Raw genomic sequence first — 26,110 nt, forward strand, 5'->3', positions numbered from 1 at the left:
ACAGACATAGTCACAGGTGTGTTTTCAGCACATAATGTGTAATATGGACACACGTTCCTGAAGTGAAAGCCAGCTATTCTGTTGCTTTGATACTGTTTGTTTCAGTTCCCACTACACTTGTTTCTCCTGAACTCGTGTTTGAAAAAGGCTCCATTGCTACAGTATGTAGAACTTGAATTGTCAAGTCAGGCAGAGGATTTGGGAGAAATCTGATCTTACACAGGAAAAGTAGAAATAAATCAGGCTTTTTCTTGGCATGAATGACAGAGGCAAGAAGAGCCTGAATCTGTCATGGGTAACTTTATTTTTAAAGAGCCAATTTCTAGCACATACCTCTAATCTGCAAATTCAGGATATACTTCCAGTAGTCTGTAAAAATCCGCGGTGCCTGCAATCATCACTAGCGTTGCTCAGCTAAGTGCTCAGGGAAAGCAAACATAGCCAAATTAATAGTTTGAAGCATGTGTTCATATTATTATTCATGCTGTAAATAAGATCAGGAACTGTGGCTTACATAGGTCAACTGATCTTGAGTAAAATACCAACTCATAATTAGTGAGGGTACTTAAGACTGGTGGCTAAGCATATCTACCACACAGACAGATCTGATTAGGCTCTGACATACCCATGAACAATGTGCGATGTGTTATTTGCTGAACACAAGCCAAATGATTTCCCACAGAAACCAGTAGAATACTATTAACATTGTTAACAAAATTAAATATTTCTATATTTTCCTGTTGCTCTTTGGAGAACAATCTGTCTTTTTATTAGGGGACACTGTCTGCAGCAACAGAATTACAGACTGTGACAGGGGCTGCCAGACACTGCTCCTGTGCAGGCACATACTGAGTTGGGTTTGAGGGAAGATTGCTTACTGAAGTGATATCTACCCGCTTCTGCACAAGGCCAGATGGCCAGTTTTCTGGGGTATGTGTCAAATCAAATTTCAGAGGTTGAGTGGAAACAAGGAATGTTTTGCCTGCGGCTCTGGAGGCAATGAAGGGCTGGGGTGGATGCACACATCCTGGTGATGCACTGTACTAACAACCCTCTGCTTCGGTTTGTATCTCAGTCTCTGCCCATCCGTCTCTTTTCACTCCAGTACATTTCTCTGCATCACCACTGTGAAGAGACAAATCTTATTATGGCAGGGGAAGGCCAGGGATCTTGTTATGGCTGGGGAAGGCCAGGGATTTTCTCAGAACATGCTGTGAGTGGTATGGCCTATGTGTCTGACACAGATGGTGCAGCAGCCGAGGCAACCTGACCTGTGCCAAGGAAGAGGAGCAAGGAACGAGCCACAAAGCACTGGTCTGTGATCGCCCAGCCTTGCCTGGGTCAGGCACACCGGACACCAAAATGGTTACACAAGGAAGTGATGTTGCTTGTTCCTTGGGGATGTCGTGGGGATTATTTACAACACTACCATCTCCCTATGATTCTCAGTCACCCACGTGGACAACCCTTCTAAGTTCAACTTAAAAGACTGAAAGAAGTGTGTATGTGTACATATATATATATGTACACACACACATATCACTTGGATGTTGAGATGTTGGGGTTGAAGTGGTGCAGGACAGGAGCAGGAGTGCAGGGATTGTGTGGATAGGAGCCGTGAGAAAGATGGATCAAGAAAGTGGGAGCAGAGGTGTGAACAAAATAAATACCCTTATGTATATATTATATATATATGCATATGCATGTCTCTCTTTCTCTCTCTCTCTCTCTCTTTCTCTCTCTTTCTCTCTTTGTCTCTATCTGTCTATAGACACACATGTATATACATACATCCACACTCCCAAGAGCTTCCCAGCAATCAGGGCTGCAGTACTAGCTTTCTAAGATCACCTCTGCCACGGCAGTGCCGCCCCGCCCGGCGAAACCCGCCCGTGCTCGGGGCCGCCCCCCGCCCCGCCCGCCCTGCCGAGCTGCGGGGCCCGGCCCCGGGGCGGGGCGGCGGCGGCGGCGTGGGCTCGGCGGCGGAGCGGACTCGGAGCCAGGTGACCTTGGCCGGCAGAGCCGGACTGCGCCCGCCGCCGCCGCTGCTCCCGGGGAAGCTGGGTGGGGAGACGGCCGAGATGGTGGAGGACGGCGGCGAGGAGGAGGCGGAGGGGGAGAGCGGGGAGATGCCGGCAGCCACCGCCGCGCCCCCGCTGCAGCGCTGCAATGGCTTCCTGCCCGGCAAGGAGGCGGCGGACGGCGGGCGGGCGGCCCCGGCGGGCGGCGAGGAGCAGCCGGCAGCCCCGGCAGCCCCGGCGGCCCTGGCGGCCCCGGAGGCCGAGGCGATGCTGCCGACGGGCGGCGGGCGAGTGGAGACGCGCCTGTCGCGGCGGCGGCTGGTGGTTCTGGCCGTCTTCAGCTGCTACTCGCTGGTCAACGCCTTCCAGTGGATCCAGTACAGCATCCTCAGCAACGTCTTCGCCGTCTTCTATGGCGTCTCGTTCACGCAGATCGACTGGCTCTCCATGGTCTACATGGTGGCCTACGTGCCGCTGATCCTGCCGGCCACCTGGCTGCTGGATGCCCGAGGTCTGCGCCTCACCGCCCTCTTGGGCTCGGGGCTCAACGCGCTGGGCGCCTGGCTCAAGTGCGGCAGCCTGGCCCCCCAGCGCTACCCCCTTACCGTGGCCGCACAGGCCGTCTGTGCCGTCGCCCAGGTCTTCATCCTGGGGCTGCCGTCGCGCATCGCCTCCGTCTGGTTCGGCCCCACCGAGGTTTCCACCGCCTGCGCCGTGGCTGTGCTGGGCAACCAGGTAGGGGCGGAGGGGAGCAAGGGCGGCTTTGGAGAAGTGGGCTTCCTTGGGGTTTGGCATTGAGTTAAAAATAAGGTGCTTAAGTGGGAAAAGGTATTCTCCAGGAAGCGGTTATGGGGCGACATTGGAGAGTGGAAAGATGAGGGAGTGGGGACAAGTGTGCGGTGATGCTGCGCTCTGCCCTGCCCGGCCAGCCTCGCTGTGCCGGACCCCGGCCGTGTGGCAGTGTGTAGCAGCTCACACGCTTCCACATCAGCTGCCGGGAGTACACCAGTCAAGACCCTTTTCAGAAGTGGTCTTACTCAACTTTCTCTTCCTCTTGCATTTTGACATTTGGATTCGTATGACTGAATCCACCCCCAGTTGGAGGGGTGTGAAGTACGTGAACTTTCATGAAGAGCCCCAGCGCCAACATATATTAGTTTCTGCTTTTTAAAATATGGCCTCTAATTGCCAGGTGCCAGTAGTCAATACCCTGGTGGCTCGTGAAGTTTTCTGTTACGCTGTGATAGTTCACATCACTGTGGGGAGCTGATAACTGAGTCCTGGATTTCTTCAAGCTCCCTGGTCCTGGCCAGTTTCAGAGAGCTGGAACAGGTGCATCTGAAAGCACAGGTGCAGGTATGATACTTGGTTTTTTTCCTCCTATAGCCTTGTTCTCACACCCTGCCACTGTCCCTGCTTTTTTTTTTTTTTGGTGGCAAAATATTGCTGAGATTCCAACCAGCATCACTGGTGCAGGCTGAGGTCATAGGTAGAGTTTGATTAAAGTAGTGGGGGATTTGTTTTTTCTGATGTGAGTCTAGTGATTTTATGCTTGTGCACTTTGGATTATTACAACGGTACCTTTAATGTTACGTATTTACAGTTAGGGTTGCTCATTAGCTTATACCTGTCTGTTTTCAGTTTTTTCCAAAACAATGGTTTTTGCATTCAGGTCTTTCAGTGTACAGGTCAACTATTCACTTTGGACTGAAGATTTCAGACATTGTTGGTTGTTTCATCAGTTGAGCAAAAATTTTGGATCTACATCCTGGAATCAAGTTAAAGGTTTCTTTGGCAGCTAAATTTCCACTCTTCCAGACATGCAGCAGTCCTCCCAAGTACCAAGGAGTTAGTGGGTTTTCAGTTCTGCAGTACGGTGCCCAGGATCCAACTTGAAGTCTGAAACTGATGCTTTGTTTGGATGCTGAGATGAGGGGGTCAAAGTGGTGCAGGACAGGAGTAGGAGAACTGGGATTGTGTGCATAGGAACCACAAGAAAGATGGACAAGGGAAACGGGAACAGAATGTGAACAAAATAAGTCATAGTTATTTCTGGGGCATATTCCTCTCCAGAAGGTAGGACTGATCTCAGTGTGCCGAAGTGCTTGCTGGTCCTCTGCCAGGGAAAAACCTGTGAAATGCACTGACAAGGTGTGTTTCGTCTCCCTCCAGCAGTTCTGTGCAAAGGACAATGGCTTATTCTGCGGTTGTGCCATACACTGCTACCTCAGAGCTCTCTGCTACAGAGGTCTGAAGATCCTGGTCCTGCTTGTGACGCATGAAGTCTGATATGGTGTCAAACAAGGAAAAAATCTCTGTTCTCAGTTTTTGCTTTCTTAAAAAACAAACTCCAAAGCCCAACTAAAACATCCCCCCCTCCCCGCCCAAACCCTCAAAAGCTAGATTGAAAGAGTGAGATGGCAAATCAGAAATTAGAAGTAATGTTGTCTGTATATTCTACTGCAGTTCACTTCTTTATACACATTCTGTTAGGGTCTCAGTGTACTTATTTAATTGCACAAGGTGAACTATGTAACAGAACATTTTGCTATAATCCACTGTGCTGTTGGTCATGCGATTTCTTATCAGAAACTGTATAACTTCAGAGCTACAGCAAACAGGGCTGGGACTGCAGGCAGGGGAGGGACAGGGTAGTTATGAAAAATCAGATCGTACCCATTACCTCTTTAGATGCTGATCATTTGCAGTTCAGCGCAAATCACTGGGAATGCAGTGATGTACCTGCCAAGGGTTGTTAGGAGTGCTAGATTTCCGCAAGTATTTAGCATCTTAAGCAAGGCACACCAAAGTCATTGGAATGCTTGATCCTTCTGGCCTTAACCTCTCTAGATGTAAATGATGAAAAATGGTATCACTCGACTTTGTTGGAATATTGGCTCCTATTGGGGGAGGAAAAAACATACCTTGAGAAAAAAAAGTAACTGTGTAATGAGTTCGTGTTTGTGGAGTTATATACTGGAGGGTGAGGACAAAAAGTGACACAGTCTTTATGTGACCGCTGGATACTGTGTAAATCTGATGGTCTGTGGGGAAAAAAAAAAAGTAGCAAACCACACATCAGGATATGCACAAAGGATGCTTTGTAAGCACTGTGGCACGAGTACTTTCCAAGTGTTGGACTTACTACTCTAACAATCTTTTGTGCCTTTTTTTTGTTTTATTTTACCTAAAATAGATGCAGGTTTTTTAGTTACAAAATAAATGTTCTAGCACTTCAAAAAGCAGTTTAGTTTTGGAGGAGCAGAAGAGAGAAATTGGAGAGTAGTCCAAGACGGTTGTTTCTTCAGGTTTTAAAATGCTTTATATATATACCCAAAATTTCAGTCCTTGTTTTTTTGCCTCTTTAATACAAAATCAGTTGTTATGTTGGAATTTACTCCAGATACAAATCAGATACTAGTTCATTCTGTGATTTTTCTTTAGGATTTTGTTTTGTGTTTCTTAAAAAGGATGTTCCTTTTCTCTTGCTCTTCTCAGCTCAATCAGTAAACATTGCGTGTCAGTCTTTGTTACTATGGTGGCAGGAACGTGACATCAAATGGAGAAGAGCATTTCTACAAAAGTGGCTTGAGTCTTCTGTCAACTCCAGCCCTTCAGTTGCAAGATGACTGATACAAATTTATGTGCATGCACAGTGTTTTTCTGTGAAAGATTCTTAGATATGTGCTAGGTGTAGTATGGATATACACAAGGTGTAGTATTGGAACCTTATTTATAAACGAAAAGGTTAAAACCTGAGTTATGGAAGCTCGTATTGTAAAACATCATCAAGAGAAAATGGCTCAGAAGTATGATACCAAAGGAACACTTTTCCTTGGTAGTTTTATTAATACTTATTATGATAAAAATTCTAAATTCTACCTGGTAAGACTTTTCACTTCTGTTAATTTCCCTATGAACATAAAAATTATTTTTGGTTTTCTTTTCTTGCTTTACAGCTTGGCACTGCAATTGGGTTTTTATTGCCACCTGTTCTGGTTCCAAACACACCTAATGATATTGATCTTATGGCACATAACATCAGCATCATGTTCTACGGAACAGCAATAGTGTCCACACTTTTGTTCTTCTTAACAGGAGTCGGTAAGTGTTTCATTCCTGGAATTTAAATGCTGACCTTAGAGAGTGTTTACAACATCTCACTTAAAGCATCTGACTGTTCACAGTATTTGAGGTTACATTTTCTCCAGTTTATTTGTGTACGCTCACCTGTTGTGCCAGAGTTAAGCAACAACCAGTTCACTGTATGTCGTACTTCACGTGGGGTGACCTCTTTCAGAATATTTAGTTCTCTTATTTTTTTTTGCTACAAGGACATTATGACATAATGTGAATTCCCTCTGTTAATCTAAAAGTTCAGATTGTTGGTAGCAATCAGATGTGACTTGTGACTGTGACTTGATCCTTTAATGAGAAAATCTAGAATATTTTTTCGTGGAAGTCTTAGTAGAATCACAGGTCAGTCTTCTGAAAATCATCACGCTGAACACTTAAAAAACAAAAACAAAAAACCCCACATTAGTTTGGTAAAGATAAATCCAAATTGTTTTTTCTTCTTTTTCCCCAGTGTTTGAAGAAAAGCCCAAATATCCTCCTAGTCACTCTCAAGCAGTCCTGCAAACCAAACCTCCTGAGGATTATTCCTACAAGCAATCCATTACTAACTTGTTCAAAAATACTCCATTTTTACTTTTGCTGATCAGTTATGGTAAGTGGTGCTGCCCGGCTGTAGTCTGGCAGAACAGTTCAAATGTGTGCTGAAAGCACACTGAGTTTTAATTGTGGTGGTGGTTTTTTATGGGGGAGGGAGTATCAAACTTTTTTTTATTCAGCTGCCAGTTCTGGAAGATCTTGCAGGATGCAAAATAGCATTTATAGGTCCAGTGAAGAGATTTCATCTGGCAAATAAAAGGTTTTGCCTCTGATGTGAGTCTTAAATGTCAGAAGAATAATTCTTTAGGGTAGCAGATCTGCTTGGCTGCCCCTGGAATGACTCAAGCATTTATTTTGGTACTGCAGGTATTATGACCGGGACATTTTATTCTGTCTCTACATTATTAAACCAGATGATAGTAACTCATTATGAGGTAAGTTTCTCATATCTTCTTTGTCTTTTTGTTTTTTTCACTGTACATTTGCAGAGGTGATGTTTGTTATTATGTAGGTGCTATGTGTGCTCAGATGTTTGGTGTCCTTTATACATCTCTACAGTTTCTTGTACCATACTGCTATGGGAGTCATAGGAATGTTTGTTTGCACTTTTGACTGCCATGAGGTCTGAACTTGACTCTGAGTGGAAGTAATTATTAATGAGCACCATATAAATATTTGTTGAAAGGGAGAAGAAGTGAACGCTGGGAGAATTGGCTTGACACTGGTGGTGGCAGGAATGGTGGGTTCGATTATTTGTGGTTTGTGGCTGGATTACACTAAAACATACAAGTAAGTGTGGGTAGGCATGTCTGGGGTCAGGGGTAGGAGAGTGTTGCAATTGCATTAGAAAAATACTGCAATGTAAGGGCTGAAGTGAACTGATGATAAAATGCAGTTCAACCCTGATCTTTTAGTGGCCTTGATGGACACAAGTTTCTGAGGCTACAGTGAAAACTTGAGGCTCTTATTGGTTCTTGGCCAAAAGAAATGAGGGAGAGGAATGCAAAGATGCAAAGGGGTTTTCCATCTACCCATGTCTCTTCAGGAGTATAAGGCTAATGAGGAAAGCACTGTAAGTCCTACATACAATAGCCAGGTGGCCCAGGGGGCTTCTTCTCCTAGGAGAGCATAAAGGCTTAAAGCCTACTCTGCATTGTTTTGTAAGATGGACAGGTGATGGATTCTCAATTTTTTTATACTACTCTGGTCCCATTAGTAAGAATAACATTAGCTTTAATTCAGGAGGTGACCATGGAGCTGAACTCTGTTCAGCTAGGAGACTAGGAGCTCCCAGGTGCAACACCCAAGGCCCGCAGCAGCAAGCACTGGCCTGGAGCACTGTTTGTGATGGAGTAGTTCTCCCCTGTGACTCATAGCACATTATGTGCAAGAGCTCTAGAAACCTAATGGATGTTAATGCTGTAGATTGGCTTTGTTTCTGCGTGTGTTTTGGCTTATAAATATGTGCTTTAAGAATTTGGATGACATCCCTTATTCCAGATTTAAAATAAATAGAACGTTGTAATGAGATTTGTTTGACTTACCTCTTAGTAGGCTGACTTTTATTGTTAAGAGTGTTCAGTTTGGCTGCTCATGTGTTGATGTATCATGTAAAGGGCAGCGCTGCAGAATGGCCGAGAGGTACAACATAACAGAGAACTTAAAATAGTCTTGAGGTAGTTGTATCTGCCGTGATTGTCCACTCTTTGAGAGTCTGAGCACTGAGTGTCTTGAGCCTTGAGTGAAGCAACCATATAACCAAGGCACTGAAGAGGTCAGGAAGGAATATATTGCATGCTATGTTTGAGTCAGAATTGGATGGAGCAAATTTTATAGCTTTAGAATGTCTGTTGTTAGAGAGTAAGTAATGTTTATGTTGCTCTTCCATGCTTCAGTAATGTGCTATGACCTTCTGTTAAGAATGTTAACTTTTTTTTTTGTTGGGTTGCAGGCAAACTACTTTGATTGTTTACATTCTCTCTTTCATTGGGTTATTGGTATTTACCTTCACCCTGGACCTCGGATACCTTATAGTAGTGTTCGTGACTGGAGGAGTACTTGGGTGAGCAATTAAAGAGCATTAGAAGACTTATTTCTGTTCAGAAACAGTATTTAACTTTTAATTAGATGATTCTACTGTGTATTCTGTCACCATGGTCTCAGCCTATGCCTATAGCTCACAGTACAGGTAGGGTTTACTAGGATTTCACCTTCTGTTAAATCAGAATAAATCTCAAGTAACTCACTTTTCAGTAAATTTCATTTAACATTTTTATGGACCTAAGTTTCTATACGGTCAATTCATTTAGCTGCAATTCAAAAAGCTGTCTGCAGTGAAGTTGCACCTTCCTGTTGACCAGTGGAGAAGTGATTAGAATATGAGCAAATCTAGAAAGACTGGCTTCTTTGCATTTTGATTAATCTCTACTTTGATAGCCCAAGCAACATGCTGGTTACTTTGATCGCTCAGAAGAGCATGAGCTCTCATCATAGATATGTGGTCTAAAAGCCTCAAAAGGTGCTGAGGGAATGGTGCTGTATTTAGACACAGCAGACCAGGTAAAGCCAGAATGTCTTGAGACAACCTCAACTGCATTAAGCCCCTGCTCTTCCTGTCATCTGTCAGTCCACTCAGCTTATTCCATAGCAGATAGCAGATGTTCCAGTGTACAGCCTCACTCCTACTGATAGTCTCTCTTTGTCCTTCAGCATGGATATCTGGGCTGATCAAATGATGATGATTGTGTATGTCTTTCATTTGAGAGGAATTGGCTTCAATTATGGAGTGGCTTGTGGACTGGTCAGAAAAGGTTGTTTTGTATGTATGGAGTGGAATGCAGGTGGTTATGGGAAATATGACAAATATGTTAAAACATCTGTGTCCTAAAGAGAGAGAGATGTTTGGCTAAAATTCTTGGATGTTGTTGAGGGAATGAAGCAAACAAAAGAATTATTGAATTATGTTGTCATGAAAACATGACAGTTCAGAGTACCAGTTAATTCCTAATACCCTATGTGTATGTTAGATTTTCTTAGCTGTAGTAATAGATGAAGGCTGCACCTGTCATCCTTTTACTCTCCTCTTCAACAGGTTCTTCATGACTGGCTATCTTCCACTTGGGTTTGAATTTGCTGTGGAAATTACATACCCAGAGTCTGAAGGCACTTCCTCAGGTCTCCTTAATGCCTCAGCACAGGTTGTATCATTTTATTTCTTCAAGCAAAGTAATTTTGGGAAGGCCACTATGTTCAGGTCTAGGAAGGCTTTCTTAGACATGGCTACTAAGTTTCTGTTGTGTTGCTGTAGCGCTTGTTTTTTGTAATTTGATTTCTGTAAGATGTGACCTGAAACTTTTAAAGGTAAAGTGATGACACTTTTCTGTGATCCTGATGAACTGACTTGTTTGTTTATAGATATTTGGAATTCTCTTTACACTTGTTCAAGGAAAACTCACAACAGACTACAGTCCTCGTGCAGGAAACCTCTTTCTTTGTGCTTGGATTTTTGTGGGCATTATCTTAACAGGTAATTAATTAGAAATACAAGTAATGTTTACTCTTTAATGTAAAAATGTGGAAGTTTTAAGGATGATGTTGCTAATATATCAACAGCCATTTGGCATCCATTTCTTGGGTCATGCCTTGAATTTGAGACAGATATCTATCTCCAGAGTAGGGTGGTAAATGGAAAGAAATGCATAAATGGAGGCAGTTTGCAGTTTTCCAAATGCAAGAAACTGCTGATGTATTCCAGAACTGTACCAGTGACTTACACATGTTGGTACTTACAAATGTGCTGAAAGTGCTAAAATATCAAGCTTTGCTTTAAGTACTTGTGGTTTAAAAGCTTTTATTGTTATTTTCTGCTTTGTATGCTTGTGGGGAGATAGTTCAAATTGGCAATGAATTCAAATCGCAAAAGAGTGAATAAGGGTATTTTGAAAATGTGCTGAAAACAGCTTTCGTGTCCTTGCACTGTGCAAGCATTTCCCTTGACATGCATGTCATTGCAAAGTTGTGAACCAGCTTTCTTTTTCCTTTTTTTTTGTTTCAGCCTTAATAAAATCAGATTTGCGAAGACACAATGTGAATTCAGGGATTATGAATTTGGATGTTAAAGCTGTAAGTGGTGACTCTGTGATTGTATTACCTACTTGAATGCTTGGCTTCTATTGGCATAACAATATTAACTGCAAAAGAGTAAATACAAAATCTTATGACTGTTTCCATGCTGTTTTGGAACAACGGAGCCACATGGGATGCTGCCCTCAGATATCTGTTTTTCCCCTTAGCTTCCATGAAAAAACCTTAAAGTACCTTCTGCTCCCAGATTTTCCTGTATTTTAAGTGGCTAATATTAATATTTGATTTTATTGCTTGAATCTTGCTTTTTCATATTTGCAGGTACCATTGTAAACTGTGAAGCCTTTTTGTGTATTGTTATGAGGTCGTCCTATAGACTATGCATTTTATTTAAAATATCTGCAGCCTTCAAGTGAAGTCATTCTGCTGAATAGAAGCCATACTGCAGTTTCTGTACTGTGCTGCATAAAGAGCTGGGTTTGTTCTTATGCTGAGCACCCTCTCAATTTAAATGAAGAGTGAGCGTAGCCCTTTCTGCTGTTCATGAGGTTCCAAGACCATGTTTCAGCAACTTTTCCAAATTACCACAGTTACTAGTAGAAATAAAGTTCTCACTGAAAACTTTTTTCAGTGGATCAAAACATGAGACAGCTTTTTAGAGTCAGATAGTGCAAGATCCTCTGTCGCACTTCTTTTTATGTGTAGGTGTCTTGCATGTACAGCAGCTTTCGATCATCTGTGATCAACTGCACACAGTTAGTGTCTGCAGGAGGTTCAGAAACTTCCAAGCTGGTCCTGTATGAGCTAACTTGAACCTGAAACCTGTACAGCTGTATGTGCAAAGTGTGGCATCCTGTGGGCTTGGCAGCCTGAGTCAGGGCTGTCTTGGGGCGTATATGCTGCTTAAAGGTAGTGGCCCGTGACTTGTCTGATTTCTGTTATCACCTTCCTAATTAGCCTAGGTTGTCACACAACTTCATTTATATAATTAAAAGCTGTCTGTGTTAATAATGTACAATAGCACTTTGATACCAAACCTTAATCATCAAGATTCTACAGTGTTCAAATGTAATGGAGAAAAAAACTGGAAGTTAATCCGTATGTGACAAACATCTATATGCTGAAAATACATGCTTTAGAATTATACTAAGAAACTAAATTCTAAGGGGTTTTTTGTTTGGTTTTTTTTTGTTGTTGTTTTGGGGTTTTTTGGTTTTTTTTAGGAGAGAGAGAAGGGAAAATAGGGCTTTCTATAATTGCTTAATTGGTCTAATTAACTAGATATACTACTAGAGTCTAACTGAACAATTAACTAAGAATACTGAGGTTGGGAATAGTTCTGCTGCATAACAGCTTAATTCCTGTTGTGTTTGTGTTTGTTTTTTTTTTTATCTCCCTCTCCAGGTACCAGTTGACAGTCCTGTAGAACCTGAAAGCGCAACGTTAAAAATTCAGTCAACTTTATAAAGCTGAAGGAAGGTGACTTAGAAACGCACAAGTTTGGTTGGATATGGAACAATATGAACTAGTATAATCACTGGATTTGTGTGTATGAGTAGTAAAATGTGTTTGTTGATATTGGTGGCAGATGTGTGGGGGAAGCTATGAAGATGCTCAGTTCATTTTGCCCAAGATGCAAACAATTCATCTTTGTATGGAATATTTATTTTAACGGTTTTCAAGTTTTGCAGTTTCACTAGTAAAGAACTGTGTGAACACTCTCCACACTAGGGAGACATGTACGTTCAGGATGCATACTTGAAAAAAATCTAGAATCCTGAAGTACAATTGTCACGATTGGAAGTATCTAATCTTCTTTTCTTGTTCAGTCTTTGCTGGTGTGTTTGAAAAGTCAAAGAGTAGGGAGCTGCACAGCAGGAGGATGTTCACGAGTTCCTTTTTTATTTTAAATGTATCTGTATTTTAATATAAGCCAATGATTCCTTCTGGGAAACTGATAGCACAATACTGAAAACAAGAGATGACGTGTATGTTTCATACTGGCATCTGACATTTCTTTTGCCTTGAAACTTCTTGATAGGTATCAGAAGGCAGATAAGAGAAAACACTGTCTCATATGTTCATTGTAACATTTTTGGGGAGGTTTAAAGAGTTTTCCACTAGATAAATTGAAGAAAAAACGTTTCTTATTAAATATAGTAAGGAGGAGGAGAAAGGCCTTTGATATCTCTGTTGTGAAGTATAGGCAATAAGGAACACTACCACACAGGTTTCCTCCATGGAATATTTTGAGTGCTTTCTCAGTTAAAGCGAGAAGAATACGTGTTTACAAAGAGCTGGTGCCTTTACTTTGTAAAGATCTTTGCCTCATCTTGAGTTTAATCAGTGCTGCTGAAGAAATTCCATTTTGTCTGTTAAACTTTCTCTGAATATTTGTGGAATATCAGAAAATGTTTTCTATCCTTTTTTTGCATTTATTTTTCTTTGTTATGAATTGTATCACTTGTTTCATGTGAAATTTTTGTGCTTGTATAACTTAAATCATGTCTTTTGCAGTTTGTTAAAAGCTGTAAAGATGACTGAAATGAAAATAGTGATATTTTCACTTTGTCTGATCAACTATTTGCTTTTATACATACATCTTAGCTACAAAATGAGCACTCTCTGTTAACATTCACTTTATGTGATCACATTTATCTGAATTTGGGATGTGGGTTTCTCACTGTAGGGCTTCTGAAAAGTTTCTCCTTTGTCTTGTGCTTTACCTACACACCTACAGAACTGATAGCACTACAATAATACTGAGGTCCTACTATTACTGGAAGAGTCAGACCTGAGCTAGCGGACTTTTTGCAAACATTTAAGTTTTAGCAGTTTGTAAGCTGAGCTGGCAGATTCAGTGCCATCAATGATGCTGTCTCTTTAAATCCCCACAGATGTAGTGCCATCCAGAAGGTAGAATCCTACTCAAAGTTTTCCATGGATTGTTACAGTTGGGTATGGGGAACTATTTAACTCTGTGCTGGTTTCAATGGGGGTAGAGTTAATTTTCTTCACAGTGGCTAGTTATGGGGCCGTGTTTTGGATTTGTGCTGAACACAGGGTTGATAGTATAGAGATGTTTTTGTTATTGCTGAGCAGGGCTTGCACAGAGCCAAGGCCTTTTCTGCTTTTCGTACTGCCACGCTGGCAAGGAAGTTGGGAGTGCATGGGAGTGTGGGAGGAGACACAGCCAGGACAGGTGACTCAAACTGACCAAAGGGATATTCCAGACCCTGTGACATCATGCTGAGTATATAAAGTGTGGGGAAGAAGGAGGAAGGGGGGGCACCTTTGGAGTGGTGACATTTGTCTTCCCAAGTCACTGTTACATGTGACAAGGACCTGCTTTCCTGGGAATGGCTGAACATCTGCCTGTGGGAAGCAGTGAATTAATTTACCCTCCTGATTCTCTCCCCTATCCTGCTGGTAGGGGAGTGAGCAAGTGGCTGTGTGGGGCTTGGCTGCTGGCTGGGGTTAAACCACGACAAACTCCAAGATAGCCTTTCAGTACAATAAGTATCATGAGATGCTTTTCTTTTCCTTGTTTCACTGTAGACTTAGAGAATCCTTTTGTATGAAAAGGATCCTGAAAACTTATGTTTCTAAACTTAGCCTCTAAACTTGATGATCTTGATTTAAACATTTTGTATGGGAAGACCTATCGGAGTAAGCTAAGCATGCTTGGAACATTTGCCAAATAGGGTCCATGTCTCTTTGCCAGGTCCAGTGCTAGCAGGCCTTGCTGGTCCTAGTCCTAGAGAGGTGAGCTCAACAAGAATAGTCTGCTACTGAGGTAGCTGAATATAGGAAAAGTAACTCATGGATACTGAAACGGCAGGCAAGGGTATAGGAGTGGAGGTAGAGGTGCTTTCATTATGTCAGTTCTTTACATTTAATAACTTGCTGTGATATAAACTGCCCCATCAAGGGATGTACGCATTTTCAGCCTGAGTGAGAAAAGTGAAAGTTTCTCCCTTCTGATATATGTGGGTGGCTTTTCCTCTGGAAAATTTATAATAATGTGTGCCAAAATATATTTGTGTGCTTCAGCAAGATACAGATTCAGAAAATATTTATGTTCATGGCCCCTGGTTGCTTTGACTTTTGCTGTTGCAAAATCCTAACAAGATAATATTTTTGCAGTTTTGAGGAATTGTTTTCAAATATCCAGTAGAAAGTCTTTGGCAGTATCCAGAATGTTTTCTAACCTGTCCAGTAAACACTGTCCAAATTCAAAGATGGAGCCTTTTTCTTTCTTAAAATTTATTTTTAATTCCTTTCTTCACTACTAGTTTCCAGTTTCTTTAGTTATGTTCAGCTGATTGTTGAAAAAATATTCTAGTTCTGGTTCCTTGTGTTTTTTATCTCCTGCCAAATTACTTGGCTACCCTCTGAAAAGGTTCAAACAAGATTTTGGCATGCTGGAAACCCTGTTGGGTCCCTGAAAAGAAAATATTTCTAATAATAAAGGCTTAATTATATCCTGGATTTAATACTCTCCCTCTAAAAAGAGCTTGAAAGTTGGAAACCTATTTCCAGGCAGTGATAAAGTATTTAAATAAAAGGCTCAGCAGCAAAATAAAGAGCAAACCAGTATTTTATGCAATAATCTTATCATCTGTCAAGAAACTGAGATTCTAGCTCATGGCAGAAACAAATTTAGGGTAGTTGAGGCTTTGTGTTTTTTGCTTTCCACTCAATCAAACATAGAATCATAGAATGTTAAGGGGTTGGAATGGACTTTAAAGATCATCTAGTTCCAACCCTGCTTGCCACGGGCAGGGACACCTCCCACTAGACCAGGTTGCTCGAGGCCTTATCCAATTTGGATTTGAACACTGCCAGGCTTGGGGCATCCACAGTCTCCCTGGGCAACCTGTTCCAGTGTCTAACCACCCTCAGAGTAAAAAATTTCTTCCTAATATCTAACCTAAATTTTCCCTTTTTTAGTTGGTACTCATTATGCGTTGTCCTATCACCACAGTTCCTGACAAAGGGTCCCTTTCCTGCTTCCCTATATAGGACCCCTTTCAGATACTGGAAAGTTGCTATGAGGTCTCCATGCAACCTTCTCTTCTCCAGGCTGAGCAGCTCCAACTTTCTCAGCCTGGAAATTCCACATCCATCTGGCATTGGAAATAGGGTTTCTGACTCTCTTAGCCTTGAGATCCTGGCTCAGCTGTCCGATAAGAGTAGAGGTGGGTGCTAAAAACCTTAACTGTTTAAAGAGGTAATTGTGTCATGAATGGAATAACATGTCAACTACAAGAGGATGGCGTGAGAAACCAAGTGAGGAGAAACATTCCAGTCCTGTGCATCAGTTTTTGCTTTTCAACTTGCTTTTCTTTTAAGTGTTTCAAGAGAGCTCTAGAGGATGCAAGAGAACTTATGTAATGGAACGTAAGCAAGGGGGCTGCCCCCAAGTTCCCAGGGGCCCACCAGGGTGTGCAATTGATAACTTTCAGCTACAAGATTCAGAGATTAGCCTTAAAAATAACTCTTATCTTTGCTTTTCTTCCAGACCATGTCAAACTTTTGGTAACCTAAGTGGGAGAGATCCAGCAAACATTGACCCATTTTTATTTAGCATTCCTAACATGGCCTTAAACCCCTCATTTCTGTTGCCTGGGTGTGAAAATACCAGATCTGTAAGGCACAGTCTGGAATTGCTGCAGTCAGAAGCTTTCTTAAGCTTTCTAGATAAGTCCTTCAGAGCAAGTATTTTGTAGATGGGTGCTTGTCTTTAATAACATCTCTTTCTGTTGCTGAATGTCCATGTTTTACAAGGAAGAAAGAACAAGGGAAGAAGTAGGAAGAATTAATGTGAAACAATTCAGGTTAATAGGTCTTTCCTAACTTCATCCTCTTGGTCATCTCTTTTGTTTAAGGCAGTCTGTTGTTTCAGAGACAATCACTGGAGTGTGTAATTAGAGCTGCCAGCCCATGTTGCCTAATGAAAAAAATGGTTTTTGAGAAATATTTGGACTATCTTGTGCATCTACAACTAAGTGAAATTGGGTTAAGCTGTAAACAGTTATTGTTTTCATTTTTCATTCCGTGAACTCACTAGTTTTCCTGTGTGATTGGGAATTTGTGCCCTTTTTAGGTGCTGTCTTTCAATACATGAATGTACCACTTTCTTAAGTGTTATAGGCTACTAATGTTTCTTGGACCACAAGCTGTTATTGTACCCCATGTGATTGCCCCCAGCACCACCATTTGGTCTGAAATCTGTGAAGAGGGCAAAGTGGTGTTAATACATGAACTAGAATGAATTAAGCAAAAAAAATTCCTGAAAGAAATGTATTTTTTGTGTAAGACCCATGTTATTTACTGCTCATGTCTTTGTTCTACTCATGAAGATAACAAATATTTTTGCTGTAATATTTCGGGTTTGTTACTGTACCATTCTTTGTTTCAAGAGAAAATTAAAAATTCTTTAGGAATATTCTCTGATTGCAATATTGTCTGTATGTGTATATGTGGATGGCATCATTACTTACTGTTATATGTAACTAATAAAGTGTATAATGCAAAACTCGATTGGAGCCAAGATTAGCATTTTTGATAGCTGCTGATACAGCTGATGATCTCAAAATGATTCATTTTTTTTTTCCTTAGAAGCTGCCTTTTAATGTAGGGGAATTTAAAGTGAATGACTTACTGTGTCATTAATAAACATGCATGCCCATGTACATGCAGAGTGCATGTATGCAGGGTATATAGATTTATTCTACACAAGAGTATTGGCATCCAGAGAAATTTTCTCAGGGCATGAAAGGAATTAAATATTAGCAACAGTTGAGTTGCTCTGCTCTAGCGTAGTGATTTCTCCTTTGCTTTGAAAAAGGTCTGTGAGGAAAAGGAAGTTTAAGTTAACCCCTAAAGCAGAGCCATCCAAAGGCAGCTTCTTGAGGGTAGTGCAAATATTATTTTAACAAAGCACTTGGTTGCAGAGAGATTATCTGGGGAGAGAGAGAGTAGATTAACTTCTTAGAGAGGATAGAGTGAGACATTATCTTCAGTTATGGCACAACTTTTGTTTCTAAACCCAGTTGTCTTCAGTGGGAGCACAGCAGAACCCTTGTGAACACTGCAAGGAATCTGTCACTTACCCTCAGGCATTTAGCCCAGCACATCAGCTGTGAACCAGGTAAGTTTGAGTAACCTGCTTCAAAGAAAATAGAGTCACTGTAAGAAAATGGTTTAGGTTTTTTTAATCTCACTTCTCCACAAAACTGGGATTCTCTCTCAGCTATTTTTGTATAGGAGATTCTTCACAGAAGGAGGTTGCAGTGCTGCAGAGCACAGCAAACACAAGCCTTTTGTTATATAACAATGCTAACTTCCAGTTCAACACTGGGTTGAACTTTCAGATGGGTTCTTCATTTTACAACCATGACTACAGGGTCATGTTCCTCTATGAAATCTGCAGGCAATATCTCCGTTTAGCATTGTAATTTAAACATTCCTGCAGCTAGGAAGGAACATTCCCAGAAAATTATTATTGTCTTAAAATTTCTTTTGGTTATTTGATTTTTTGTTTTGTTTGTTTGTTTGTTTGTTTTGTGCTTTTTTTTATCACATGCTCAGTCCTTCTTGAAAGAAAACACCAGAAACCTCATCAGGTAAGTGGAAGATGTGAATCCACCCTGACTATGATTAGTCAGATAATCATTTCTGTAGTTGGGAGGAGGGCCTGTGTATCCAAAGCTAACAAGTGCTACCCTTTCCAGAAAGGGATGTGGTTTGTGTATGGATAAAATAGGCAGACGCTTACTAGTCCAGCTGCTTCCTGGGCTGAAAGCTTTCTTAGAAGCCTGCTGGATTTCCTTCTGGTAGTACTTCACAATGAGCTAACCTTATCTGACTATGTTCTAAATCAATATTTATAGCTTTATTAAACAACAACTTTCAGAAAATAAAACAATAATATCCTGAACTTTACAGAAAGGACTTCAGCAGGTATGTCACAGTAAAAAAAAAGGCTAAGTACTGGCAATGGTTAGGCATAATTATTGATTTGTGAGTAATTATATATATATATATTTGTGAGTAACTGGCTAATGTCTGCCTAATAGCAGGGATCAAAATTCAGCCTCTAGGATGCTAATTTTCAGTGTTTTCTCAGTAAACTGCTTCTTCTTGTAAAAATGCTTAGACCATCCAAAAGGTTGTAAATAATATCTAAAGGGCATTGTCAGTATTGTGGCCTTGCATTACAAGTTTCCAGAAACAGACACAAGACCGTACAAAAGCTATAAACTCCATGCAGATGGAAAAATCCCAGGGAAATATTGAAGGCTTCAGTTTTGCTAAACTGCATTAGGCTGAACCAGAAAGTTCTGAATTTCTTTGCTCAGAATGGGGCAGTCCTGAGGTTTCTCGGATGCTGATCACTAGTTTGAATAAGGTAAAAGAGGAACTGCAGAGGAGTGCAAAGTTAGTTATTTTTTTAGAAATCAAATTATCCAGCTTGCTACCAAGAGAAAAAGAACTTAAAATATAACAGCACAGTTTCTAAGGCTGTGCATGCTGCTTTCTCCATTAAATATTGGAAGGCATCTTGATTTCTTCAGAATAATTCATCAGCTGATTCTGAACAACCCTACGGGCATTAGGCAGAATGTACATCCTGTGCGGAATGAAGAAGCACTGTCCCACTGGGGTGAGAATGACTCACCCATGGATGATTAACCGTCTCTATGGGACTTGAATTTGTGTTATCTTCTGCTCCCAATGAACAACTGAAATTTCCTTAGGGCCCTGATGCTAAAAACCTGAAGTTCACTAAGAGGCCACTGCCTAAAGCCTAGATAGAAATCCCATGATTTTGCATCTTGTCACAGAAGCTCTACAGAAGCTTCAAAAAAGTAGAAGAGTCCGCAAAGGCTCAGAAGCTTGACAAAGTTATCCAAACCAGGCTGTTGCCAGGGGAGAGGCAGAGGTCCCTTGGCTTTTGGGGAACAGAATGCCCCATGGTTTTCCTCTGACCTACTCCAACTGCTCAGGCTAGAACTGTAAGAATCTTATGAGGGTTGAAATGTCTGTGTGCAGGAAGAGTACAAAGAGCATTATGGAGCCTCCTCCAAGTCTGCAGCTGACGTGATCACACAACATTCCTGGTTTTGATTCCAAAGTCAGAAAATGCTCTGCAGGCTTGACTTTGCAAGTTAATGCCGACAACGAGTATCATTCCTGTGATGGCAAATAATGAAGATGACTGAGAAAAAGTAATTTTGCTCCAGATTACTATGCTTCCTTTAAGAACTTTGTTTTTAAAATGACCACAGTGTTTGAATTTTACTGTCACCTTCAGGTGCTTCTGCAGTGTTTTGATTACTCTTCAATCATGCTCTAGAAAGGGGTACTCTTAACCTGCAGTGCACTGTTTCCTAGGGATGCTTGAAGTGATGCTTCAGATCAAGAACTCTTTGATGAAATCATCAGCTGATAACACCTTGTTGTACTATAGTATTGAGAACAGTATATCACACATTTCTCCTTGCAGGTTTCACACAGCAACTAAATTCAAAGGCTTTTGGTTTTTGGGCTTGTGATATGTTCTATTGCTAGATTTAATAACTTTTTCAGTCCACTTCTCTTTCTTCCTAGAAAGAAAATGTATTTGAGGAATTTTATTATGTAAGTGTGACATCTGGTCAGAGCATTTCCTAACCAGCATCATACTGTTCATAGAGGGCACAGAGTATCCCATAACAGAACTAGATTGATTAATTTATTTCTGAACAGCACCAACAATTATGCTTCTAACCTTAAGCAGGCAGGGGTTTATTGCAGTACATTCCTCTCTCCACGCAGGCAGGCAGGGATGACTCAGATGCTCATGTGGCAGTGGAGGAAAGTCCTGACTCTCACCTTTGGTGCCACTGCTGGCAGCTCCCTTGTGACAAGGGCTGTAGGTGTGGATGATTGCTGAAAAATCTCATTTCTAGTAGCAGATTTTTTTCAGCCACTGCCTTTCTTCTCCCTGCATTTTTTTATGTAATTCCCCTGAAAAAAAAAAAAGTGATTGTGCTGAGTAGTTTATCCTCTGACTAAAGTTTAAAGAAGTAGTTGGTAAAAAAAAATGGATTGTCGATATTTATGGAAGGTTGCATTAGTGTTTCCTTGTTTTTATAAGCAGAGCTTGCTGCAGAGACCAAATCATGTGATATGCCATCAAGTAAGACCTTCACAGCAATCTGTATTGATGTAATTATTTTCCCAAGCTACTGTAATGTTTGAGACTGAAACTTTGCAATGAGACAGAAGGATTAAGGCAGGCTAGCAAAGGGACACTGATGTTGTACCCCTCAGAAACAAGTTTCACTTGCATCTGGTGCTATCTGTTGTAGACCAGAGTGAGGTGACTATAGTAAGTGTGGAAGAGGCTATTTCACTGTCAGCAAAGGATCAGTCAGGCCAAGTGGGACATGCTGACCTGCCAATGGGGAGTGGAAAGTGAAAACTTGCAAACCAGTTTTGGGGGAAGCCTGATTTATAGGCTTTTCCTAACACTTTGACTTTTTTTTTTTGATCTTTATTAATGCAAGAAAATCTTGCCTGTTGGATTAGTCTGAGGGCAACTGGAGCCCAGTTAGATCCATCTAAAATAAACACTGTAACAATTTGTTGCAGTAGAATTACTGCAGGAGGTCCTGGACTTGCTCATGCAGAAATCGAAAGATGCTGCTGAAGTTCTTCATTGGTTGAGCCAAACCAGCTGATGGCTGGTTTTTCTGCTAAACCACTGTAAAATAAATAGTGTTAAGAGTTCCCCGAAAGGGTTACTTTGGGGAAAGCTCCAAGAAAGCACACCCTCAAAGCATTCCTTTTATAACTTGCTTTTTGTTTTGTTTGTTTTGTCTGCCTTACATTTTTATTTTCCCAGTGATCACATGCAAGCTTTATGAATACATAAAGTTGTTCTTAGTGGTTACGCAAATCACTCCTGCAACCTTGCATCAACAGCCCTTCCCACATTACCATGGTTACATCCTTATCACAGTTTGACCTTGCATTTCATTACCAAAAATATCTCGTTCCAGCATAACGTCCAATTTAGGAAAAAGCCCCAAACAAACAAGTTTTATTTTCCTTTTCAAGGATCAAATGAGGTCACTATGGTCTTTCCAGGAAATGGGTTCACGTTTACATAGGAATAATGCAGTTCATTTACAGCAGGCAAACTTTCTTGACCTCTGTTTTTCTGCTTCCCCCTGCAAAACTGAAGCACCTTTGTACAATTAACCATTTCAGACTGCAGCTGCTCTTCTGGTTCCTAAGTTCAGAAAAAGCCATTAAGATCACTTGGCCCAGCTTTAGCAGAACAGTGTGCCCACGCTGGGAACACTTTGTGAGGTACCCAGGCTTCAGGCTTTTGACCACTGCCAGCTGGAGGCACTGGGCATATTTCCTGTTCCACCAGTAACTGACCTGCTCTCAGGCACTGGTACAGGGACGTTCAGTGAGTGCAGAGCACTTCACATCCACTTTTGGTGACCTGGAAAACAACTCAGGTCCAGAACTGTAATGTTCTCATCTACCTGATAGAAAGAAAGCTTTTGATTGGGTACTGTAAGACCATTCCTTGACTATTGCTTCCCAGCCCTGGCTTGGACAGCAGAAGACTTGAACACTCTCTTCTTGCTCAAAAGAAAACTTTAGGTTTCCCCAGTGGGGCTGTAACAATGTCAGTGGTGTCTCCTGCCCCTGTTGGGTGGACTGCTGGACCAGTTCTCCACTGCCTGCCTGCAGAGGCCTGAAGAAAATGCACCAGGAGCAGATTTGTGGCACGGCTGTAGCACTGAGAAGGGCATTGGTGTGGACTGGGACCAGGAGAATTGCCGCACAGCCTGGTCTGAAGGAGTCCAGAGGCCAGGCAGGGCAGAGTCAAGGGCAATCTGCCAACCACCCCATCTTTTGCTGCAGTCCTGCTGCTGGTCTTCTTCCACTTCTGGGTTTGGTGTTTCCCTTATGTGCCCTGGCAGCATAGAGTAGCGTTCCCATTCACAGTGAGAAATATTTTAACACAGGTCTGTTGATAGTGGAGTTGGGACAAGGCCTCACAAAGATCTTACAAAAGGCTGGAGCCATACTGTCAGAAGACCTGCAGAGCAGGAACCCACTGAATTTCAAAGCAGAAAAGTGGGAGTATGGGTAGTGCAAGAGTCCTCACAGGCACTAATCACACCAGTGGTCCATTCCCAGCCTGGCTGCAGCTCTCTGTTCTGAGGCTGGGTCAGGCTGGAGCTGCTGGCCAGACAAACCCTCTCCTGCTGGCTCCTAGCACAAGAAACACTGTTTGGAAACAATGGGTAATAAAGGAAGTGTTTTCTCAAATAAGCCCAAATAAATACATCAGTGAACTGCCGCTGTCCATGAGGAATATCAGAGGGCAGTGAGGTTTTGCTACACGGCAGGGCTGAATCTGTTGCTGTGTGCAAGAAGATGCTGGGGAAGGGGCTAGTGGGACTCCTTGAGGGGGTTGGGGGGTGACACTTTGGAGAAGTCTGCTTGGAAAAAATGCCAATGCTAATATCACCTTGCTGCCATGGTACAATTAAGAGCTATTAATTTTCCCACAGTTGATTTTGTAATTGCACTGCAGGGCCTTTTGAATATTGCATTTAAATGAGTCTGCAATTGGAAATAATGAAGGTTAAAACCCTCTTACATGATTTTATGATCAAATTAGTTCCTTTGACCCAGAGAGCAGCTGTGGTAGCAACAAGCCCCACATTAGGAGAAAGACTGTAGGTTTGAGGTGTTGTTCAGAGATAGCTTTAGAAAGGTACATCCATACAAAGTGACTTCAAAGTCAAAAAGGTCTTGCACTCCAGGACAGAAGCTGGGCAGGAATCTGGTGTGAGAGTAAGAGCTGTGAACAGAGTGGGAAGCAAGGTGTCTCTGCTGAGAGTTACGGTATCAAAATTAGGTGATCCCATGAAGTGAAAGCCGTTGGATGCTGGGGACATGCTGCATATCCCACCCTGCTTTTACTCATCTTGAATCTCTCTCTGTTTGTAACTAATACCAGGGAGGACTTTGGCTAATCCATAGCAGTGTTCTTCTATTTTCACTCTTAATTTGTAGCTGGCAAGAGGGTTATTAAGATGTTCCCTTAGTTGTTGAGACTTGGGGATTCTACTTTTATCTCCTTAGGCTGTTGTTCCAAAGTTGCCATTGGCTTCAGGACCTCAGCTAATTTCAGCCCTGCCTGTCCAGCCCACAGCTGGCCTTGGACACACTGAGTGACCTCTGGGAGTTCAGATTGTCCCTCTTCATCCTGAGCATCAAGAAGGAGTTGGTAATAATTTCTTTTTCTTTCAGTCCTGATTGGAAAGAGTCTGAGTGCTGCAAAGGGCTGCTATGGACAGAGCTGTGGTGTCCCAACCTCGCCATACCCCTTTTTTGTCTGGCCAGGGAGAGTCCATCCCTCTGGCATGGAGCATGCCCTGATGTGGTAGATACAGGAGTCTTTGAACTGCAAAGCATGTAGCATCACTCTGATCTTCATCCTTTTAGGGTGGGTGTAGGAAAGCATGATCTGACAGCTCCTGGCTGCTCTGGGCAGTGAAGCAGCACTGAGTGAGGCCGTGACAGCCTCACCATGGTTGCCTCTTCCAATAGTGAACAAGGCTCTGGGACATATGTGACTGCCAGCTTGTGTATCAGCATCCTTGGCGATGACATTCTGCTGTGTAATCCCAGTGCTCCAGGCTCTGTCACACGCAATGTGCCCCTGGGCTGCTCACACATGGATGCCACCCCCTGCACAGTCCCATTAGTCCTAAGATCCAGGTCTGAATGATTTTCAAGCTTTCCCCTTTTCTGCTCCAGTGAACTTACAGACTTTCTCAGCCTTTCTTTCCTTGCACTGCCTTGCCTGAGCCTCCCTTGGCTCCTTGAGAGCCCTCTCCTCCATGTCTGCAGCCATCTGCAGCCTCTCTGGGTCTCTGTGCTTCATCAGCTCCCATCTGGAACTCATCTTGGTGCTCTCCCATTTTGCTGATGTGCAGCTTCATCTGTGCTCTAGGAGGAGAGACTGTGCTTCCCCTGGGATCCTGCTTCAAAACCCAGTGGGGGGGGGGTGTGTGGATTGCCTCTGGGCATCATGGGGGCATATTTGCCCTCCAGTTGCAGTGTTTGCCTGATGATGAGGGAAACGCAGGACATAGTGGAGAAGGTGAAGACTTCACAGCAGCTCTAGATCCACTCTGACCTTTCCTCCTGTCCCCCAGGTTGTGTTGCCACTTCCATACAGAGCCCCCACATTCAGCTCAGGGGGCTCCCTAGACCAAAGTCTCCTGGGCTGAAAGCTGACACTTGGCAAGCCATGTAAGCTACAGCCCTTAGTTTGCTCTAGCTGATGGAACAGCTTTTCTCGGGCCTCCCTTCCATTAAACCTCCTGATGAGATTCTGGCATACAGCAGGGCCAGGGTACAGTAGGGAGGATTACTGGTAGGACTCACAGAGACATTGACTCCTGTGGAGAGTGATTAGCAACTCAGCCTACACTCCTGGCTCCTGAGAGCCTTCAGGAAGCCGATTAGGGCACTGCAGAAGTTTATTTATGTCTGGGAACTGAGGAGATCAGAGTGGCAGCAGTATTTGAGTTGCATGGGCAGGGGATGGGAGCAATATTTTTCAGACTGTTTCTGATGGGGAAGTCACCTCTAGCTCCAGAAGTTCCATTACATCGACACTTTTGTGCTTGATATGAAGAGCTGCAAAATACCCTCTGAGCATGGAAATAGCCATCAGGAAGCAGCCAAGTGCTGGAGATGGCAGCAGCATCAGGGAGCTGTCTACCCAGCCTGGGGCGCTCCTTCGCCCCCCGGGCACAAGAGCCCTGGTGCCTCCCTCGGGAGCGCTTTGCCTTTAGGCTGGGATCTCACTGCCACCACCTTAGCACTCAGTCCTTAGCAATGGATTGTCCAGCTCTGTTGGGAAGAAAGGAACAGCCCAGCTCTCTCTGATGAAGAGTTTGATCCTCAGGCTCCCGTCATGCAGTGTGGGCCGGGATGCACGGTTCGGCTCGGGTTTGGCTTGGCTTGGCTCTGCTTGGGGCGGCTGGGCTCAGCTCAGGCTCTGCTGGGTTGGGCTCGGGCTGGGCTGCGATGGGCTCGGCTGGGTTCTGCTGTGTTCAGCTAGGCTCAGCTCGGTTGTGTTCGGGCTCGGCCGGGCTCTGGCTCAGCTCGGCTGGGTTCGGACTCTAGCTCGGCTCGGCTGGGATCGGGCTCTGGCTCAGCTCAGCTGGCTTCGGACTCTGGCTCGGCTCGGCTGGGTTCAGGCTCGGCTGGGATCGGGCTCGGCTGGGATC

General features: G+C 42.9%; 1 protein-coding gene across 1 annotated transcript; it reads left to right on the forward strand.

Moving 5' to 3' along the window:
• The first annotated feature begins 1,961 nt into the window (after window positions 1–1,961).
• FLVCR1 (feline leukemia virus subgroup C cellular receptor 1) lies at window positions 1,962–13,344 on the forward strand. The gene is made up of 10 exons (XM_027681937.1): window positions 1,962–2,756; window positions 5,981–6,125; window positions 6,610–6,750; window positions 7,062–7,129; window positions 7,381–7,484; window positions 8,647–8,757; window positions 9,787–9,892; window positions 10,110–10,221; window positions 10,750–10,817; window positions 12,183–13,344. Exons 1-10 carry the CDS (start codon window positions 2,082–2,084, stop codon window positions 12,243–12,245), a joined length of 1,593 nt encoding a protein of 530 aa, XP_027537738.1. The 5' UTR covers window positions 1,962–2,081; the 3' UTR covers window positions 12,246–13,344.
• The last annotated feature ends 12,766 nt before the right edge of the window (window positions 13,345–26,110 follow it).

This window comes from Neopelma chrysocephalum, unplaced genomic scaffold (genome assembly GCF_003984885.1).
Source record: "Neopelma chrysocephalum unplaced genomic scaffold, ASM398488v2 Primary Assembly neopelma1_61b, whole genome shotgun sequence".
Lineage (NCBI taxonomy): Eukaryota > Metazoa > Chordata > Aves > Passeriformes > Pipridae > Neopelma > Neopelma chrysocephalum.